General features: G+C 36.2%; 1 protein-coding gene and 1 long non-coding RNA gene across 2 annotated transcripts; both read right to left on the bottom strand.

Moving 5' to 3' along the window:
- Nucleotides 1–899: 899 nt before the first annotated feature.
- Nucleotides 900–1,852, bottom strand: LOC123892419. Its single transcript, XR_006803188.1, has 2 exons — nucleotides 1,648–1,852; nucleotides 900–1,201 (listed from the first exon to the last, which is right to left on the bottom strand). It is a non-coding gene; the product is annotated as an uncharacterized LOC123892419 (long non-coding RNA).
- A 1,269-nt stretch (nucleotides 1,853–3,121) lies between these two features.
- LOC123888110 lies at nucleotides 3,122–6,175 on the bottom strand. The gene is made up of 3 exons (XM_045937075.1): nucleotides 4,554–6,175; nucleotides 4,067–4,463; nucleotides 3,122–3,981 (listed from the first exon to the last, which is right to left on the bottom strand). The coding sequence occupies exons 1-3, from the start codon at nucleotides 6,041–6,043 to the stop codon at nucleotides 3,613–3,615; spliced, it is 2,256 nt and encodes a 751-aa protein (XP_045793031.1). The 5' UTR covers nucleotides 6,044–6,175; the 3' UTR covers nucleotides 3,122–3,612.
- Nucleotides 6,176–6,486: the final 311 nt, after the last annotated feature.

A 6,486-nucleotide genomic window follows, 5' to 3' on the forward strand; every position in this document is an offset into this window, starting at 1 on the left:
ACATATCTGCCTGCAATGCAGCCTGTCAAGGCATATGGTTGCAATCTCTGCTGCAAGAAATGAAAATAGATGTTGAAGATGGAGTAGAGCTTATGGTTGACAACAAATCATCCATAAACCTGGCTAAGAATCCCATAGCTCATGGGAGAAGCAAGCATATTGAAACTAAGTTTCATTTTTTGAGAGACCAAGTCACTAAAGGGAGGATCAAGCTTAGCTACTGCAATACAGAGAATCAGAGAGCTGATGTGCTTACCAAGCCATTGAAGATTGACAAGTTCAAAGACATGAGGAAAATGCTTAATGTGTTTAGCATGGAGAACTTGAATTAAGGGGGAGTATTGAAGGAATAATTCAAGTTTAGAAGATAGTTTGTTACTTGTGTTGTAAGTAACTACCTATTGAGTTAGTTAGAGTAACCATAGTTAGATTGAATGTGTATATAAGCACATTAGTCATTGTAATTTCAACACAACCTCACAACCTTGATCAATAATAATTCTCCCTTTACTCTCTCACACTAGTAGAAAAAAGCTATTTTACATCTGGCGAAAACCACTTTTTACATCTGAACAATTTCAGATGTAGGCGCACGAGACTTAGTAAGTATACACGTTTTACATCTGGCGTAGTCAGATGTAAAAAAACACTTTTTACCTCTGACCAAGGCGAAATTCAAATATTATTTTGTAAAATTAAATTGGACTTTTTACATCTGACCAAGTCTACCTGATGTGAAATCTTAACTTTATTTATTTTTATTTTTTTTTTGAAAAACCTGCGTTTTTTAGTTTATATATATTTTAAATCTTTTTTTTTTTATTAAAAAAATCTAACCCACAATGCCAACAATATAACATAACTTGCATCAAGAACATAATACTAAAATTCAACATCCATAGCCAAATTCAAATTCAACATTCAACATATATATAGTAATAATGTCATTAAAGTACAACCACATTGTAATCCAAAATACAAAACATCATAATAATTAATACTAATCCATCCAAAATACAAATTAAAACATCATCATAACTAGTCCATTGTAACTTCACACAAACCTAGCTAGCTCCTAATCTTTCTCGTCGGCATCATCATAATCTACCTCGGGATTATATAGTTGAAGAAAACAAGTTGCCCAGCGGTCTCGCAAATCATACAACTCCTCCTCTGTTAATGTCGTGGGATCATTGAACACCTACAATATGTAAATAACATAATTCATATGTAAACTACAACATGTTAATTAATGTATGGTAAATGAATCAGCATAGCCATTTTTAGTGAACCAGCATATAGCACAAAAATTGTGAACCAGCATAGCACAAAAATTGTGAACCAGCTGCTGGAGCCAAAAATTACAAAAAGGTGGGCCCAATCGTAGTTGAATCCGGTTTAATCTGATTAAACCAGTCTGTAGTCTAACTAGGATCAAACCAACCAGTGAATTAGCCGGTTTCTGGTGGTTCAACTTGAACCGACCAATTTGGTCCTGTTTTAAAACATGGCAACTGTTTCAGCCATATTTGATTGTGATTTTTCACAATATTGCGACACATCCATGGTTTAAAACCTTGTAGATAAATGCAACAATGATTGTTGAGAAATAAAGAAAGAAAAGAATGTGTTTGAATGATTGCTTACCAGGTGCAATGTAGCCGTAAGAACCAACAACTGCAGACATTGATTTAGACTTTGAGATATCAATTAGCTTGGCCAAACCGAAATCACCAACATGAGCTTCAAATTCATGATCAATAAGTATGTTATTGGACTTGATGTCGCGGCGAATAATCCTAGGCTTGCAATCATGGTGCAAATAAGAGAGTCCTTGTGCAGTTCCTAGAGCAATCTGAAACCTGGAATACCAATCAAGACTAGAGGAAGATTCGCCCAGCGGGATTATATAGTTGAAGAAAACAAGTTGCCCAGCGGTCTCGCAAATCATACAACTCCTCCTCTGTTAATGTCGTGGGATCATTGAACACCTGCAATATGTAAATAACATAATTCATATGTAAACTACAACATGTTAATTAATGTATGGTAAATGAATCAGCATAGCCATTTTTAGTGAACCAGCATATAGCACAAAAATTGTGAACCAGCATAGCACAAAAATTGTGAACCAGCTGCTGGAGCCAAAAATTACAAAAAGGTGGGCCCAATCGTAGTTGAATCCGGTTTAATCTGATTAAACCAGTCTGTAGTCTAACTAGGATCAAACCAACCAGTGAATTAGCCGGTTTCTGGTGGTTCAACTTGAACCGACCAATTTGGTCCTGTTTTAAAACATGGCAACTGTTTCAGCCATATTTGATTGTGATTTTTCACAATATTGCGACACATCCATGGTTTAAAACCTTGTAGATAAATGCAACAATGATTGTTGAGAAATAAAGAAAGAAAAGAATGTGTTTGAATGATTGCTTACCAGGTGCAATGTAGCCGTAAGAACCAACAACTGCAGACATTGATTTAGACTTTGAGATATCAATTAGCTTGTCCAAACCGAAATCACCAACATGAGCTTCAAATTCATGATCAATAAGTATGTTATTGGACTTGATGTCGCGGTGAATAATCCTAGGCTTGCAATCATGGTGCAAATAAGAGAGTCCTTGTGCAGTTCCTAGAGCAATCTGAAACCTGGAATACCAATCAAGACTAGAGGAAGATTCGCCATGAAGTAACTCTCCCAAACTACCCTTTTCCATGTACTCATAAAGTAGCATATTTGAGTCACTGTAGTTGCAGAAACCATATAATTTCACAATATTTCTATGCCTTATTTTTCAACAGTTTCCAATTTATATTGAGACCAAGAACCTGCAAACTTGAACAGTTTCCAATTTCCTTTGGTATAAAACCAGAGAAAGTGTTTTGAGACAGGTTAAGGTGAAGCAAGTGAACCAAACCACCAATGCTGGAAGACAAAGAGCCAGAGAGATTCATTGCATGCAAGTCAAGAGATTCAACTACTGGATCGATGTCATTGTTGCAGATGACACCTTTCCAACCGCAAGGTGTTGAATCACTTGAATTCCAATTCTGAAGATGATTGTATTTGTCAAACAATCTCACTTTTATGTCCATAAGATATTTTCCATCTGCATTAAGCTCTTCAGATCAATGTAGTCAGGTTCGGGATCCTACGTAGGATCGGGAGGCTGGTGGAGGGTCGTAAGGTCGGGATCGTAGCTCGATTCGTAAGAACCTACTTAAGGGTAAAATGGTAACTTCACATATATACATATACACAGAACCACAAAATAATAATAATAATAATACATGAACACAATAAACTTAATTAATATTTCATATATATATCATTCCAATTGTTCATAACTTCATAACCAACCAAGTACTAAGTTAATAAAATAAGTAACCAACGGCCTATGCATCATTCACAATTAAAGGCCTATGCATCATTCACAAAAGGAAGACCTATCATTCACAACTAAAGGCCTATGCATCATTCACAAAAAAAGACCTATCATTCACAACCATAACTAAAGGCCTATGCATCATTCAAAAAATCACAACTTAAGGCCTATGCATAATTCAAAAAAAAGGACCTATTATAGTATCATTCACAAAAGACATAATCTAGACATTCAAAATATCTTCCAATCCAACATCTTGATAGTCATCAAGATCACCATCTTCATCCTCATTCTCTTCAACGACATCATCATCATCTTCTTCATCAATGGGAGGAAGTTCCAAATCATCACCAAGAACATCACCGATACTAGCATCTTGTCCAACATCAAGTGAAGTGTCATCTCCTTCATCTTCCTCATCCTCCACATTCTCAATCCATTCTTCCCCTTCATCTTCGGAATTAATTTCTTCAATCTCATAGTTAGCACTTTTTCTCTTAATCTTAGTCTTTCCCAATTTTGAGTTAACCATCACAAAAACTACCTTATTCATTGTGATTTGCTTCAAGCGATTCCTCTTCTTAGTGTGAACCTAAATGATTATAAGTTATAAATAAATTAAAAAATAATAGATACTTGTTTGTAATACAATTTGTTCAAAAAGTTTGAAAACGTACCCTTTCAAAAGCACTCCAATTCCGTTCACACCCCGATGAGCTACATGTCAAACTAAGTACTCGCAAAGCGAACCATTGCAATTCTTTATGTTTATTTCCATAAGATTCCCACCATTGTGTTAGTGTTTTATTTCCAAGTGCAAATGTAGCAAATTCATTACCAAAGTTTGATTTCCTCGCTTTGAAATCCTCAAGTTGGTAATCAACTTTGGCTCTTTTTTCCGGATCATCCACCAATCTAAGCAAACAATCATACATGCCATCCGTAACTTCATCATCATCAACGAATCCCGGAGCATAACGTATCTTGGGGTTCAAATAAAGGCCTGCAGCATGTAGTGGCCTATGAAGTTGCTTATCCCACCTTTGATCAATTATATTCCAAAGGGGAGTGTAGCTAACAAAGACAAAAAAAAAATTGAATTGGTTTTCATACAAGGTAAATCTAATTATTATAATACAAAGTGAAAAGAATTGAATTAGTTACCTCCTAGCAACTCCATTAAAGCTTGATTTGATATTCTCTTTTGCAAGATCCATTTCTTCATAAAGATACCCCATGGCTGCCTTCTCTTCGGAGTCCACCATGCGCAACACTTTAATAAGTGGAAAAGCACCTCTTAGACAAGTCAAAACATTCTTCCAAAACATTTTGTTCAAAACAATCTTTTGCACAACAATCCCATCTTTACTCTTAGCAAGTTTGCTAGTCTTCCACTCATTTGATTTGAACATAGATATCAACTCATCTCGGTGATCATTCAAACAACCCAATGTCAAGTAAGATGTCGCAAAACGGGTCAATGAAGGTCGAATCAAATCAACATTCTTAGTGAACCTATGCAACATACAAATAAGACTTGTTCTACCATAAATGTAGGTGGTGATCTTCTTTCCCTTAGGAATTGTTTCTTTGTGGAGAGGGATCTTCTTCTCAAAATCTTCTAACATCAAATCGATGCAATGTGCGGCACATGGTGTCCAATACAAGTTACTTCTTTTTTGCATTAACAATTCTCCGGCTGCTTTGTAATTCGCCGCATTGTCCGTAACAACTTGGACAACATTTTCCTCTCCAACCTCTTCAACAACATCATCAATCATCTTGAAAACTTTGTCTGCAGTCTTGGTTATATCGGATGCATCAATGGACTTTAGAAATACAGTTCCCTTTGGACTATGTACCAAGAAATTCAATATAGTTCTTCTCTTCCTATCTGTCCAACCATCCGTCATTATTGTGCAACCATATTTCTCCCAATCTGCCCTATATCCAGCAACTACCTTACTAATCTCTCCATAATAATGGTCCAAATATTTAACTCGAATTTCATGATAAGAAGGTGGTTTAAACCCTATACCATGTTTTGTAACATTGTCAAACATCTTAAGGTACTCATCAGACCTAGCAACATTAAAAGGAATAGCATTATTGTAAAAGAAAAGAGCAATATCCTTACAAGCATCTTCTCTGGTTTCTTTCTTATAGGCACCATTGATTGTGCTTTGTTTAGCTTGTGTCAGCCCTCTTTTGTACATATCCTTTCTTGCTAGCTCTCCTTGACTCTTTCTTTTTCCCTTTGCACCAGCACCATCACCAACCTCATCATCAGCATCGCCTTCAATGTTAATGTCAACATGTATCTTTTTTAGCAACTTCTCTTGTAAGCCATCAGTAATAACCAAAAACTTTTTCCTGACTTCCGGAGGACAGTTTGGACAAGGCCTAACATTACTATTAGTGCCAGCCAAATGATGCTTAATTCTGAAAGCATTTCCTGTGAATTCCCAGTCACAAAGTTTACACTTCACCTTTCTTGTTTTTATATCAATCGATGTAGCATATTCCCATGCTGGATCAGTCTTGTTTCCAGATGCATTTTTAGGAGGAACCCTAACACGAGCAGCAGAAGCAGAAGGTGGAGCTTCATTAACAGTGGCAGCAGAAGAAGCTCCAACATTTGAGGTTGAAGCCATTAAGGAGAGATGAAGGACAAATTAACACAGATGAATACAGAGAGATAGATGAAAACAGAGAGATGGATGAGATGAAAACAGCAGATGAAGGAAAAATTAACACAGACAGGATAAAGGAAAAAATGAGATAGATGAAAACATAGAGATGGATGAGATGAAAACAGAGAGATGGTTTGAAACAGAGAGATGAGATAGATGAAACAGAGAGATTGATGAGATGAAAACAGAGAGATGGTTTGAAACAGAGAGATGAGATGAAACGAAAGTGAAGGAAAGGAACGAGATGTTAGGTTTGAAACAGAGGAAACAAAAGGAAACAAAAGGAAAGGAACGAGATGTTATGAAGGAAGCAAGGCTGAATCGCGATTGAAGAATTGAGAAGACACATGACGGCGTTTCTTTCTTCAGAGAAGAAACGCGTATTTTTCTTAGGGTTTCTGAGA

This window comes from Trifolium pratense, linkage group LG6 (genome assembly GCF_020283565.1).
Source record: "Trifolium pratense cultivar HEN17-A07 linkage group LG6, ARS_RC_1.1, whole genome shotgun sequence".
Lineage (NCBI taxonomy): Eukaryota > Viridiplantae > Streptophyta > Magnoliopsida > Fabales > Fabaceae > Trifolium > Trifolium pratense.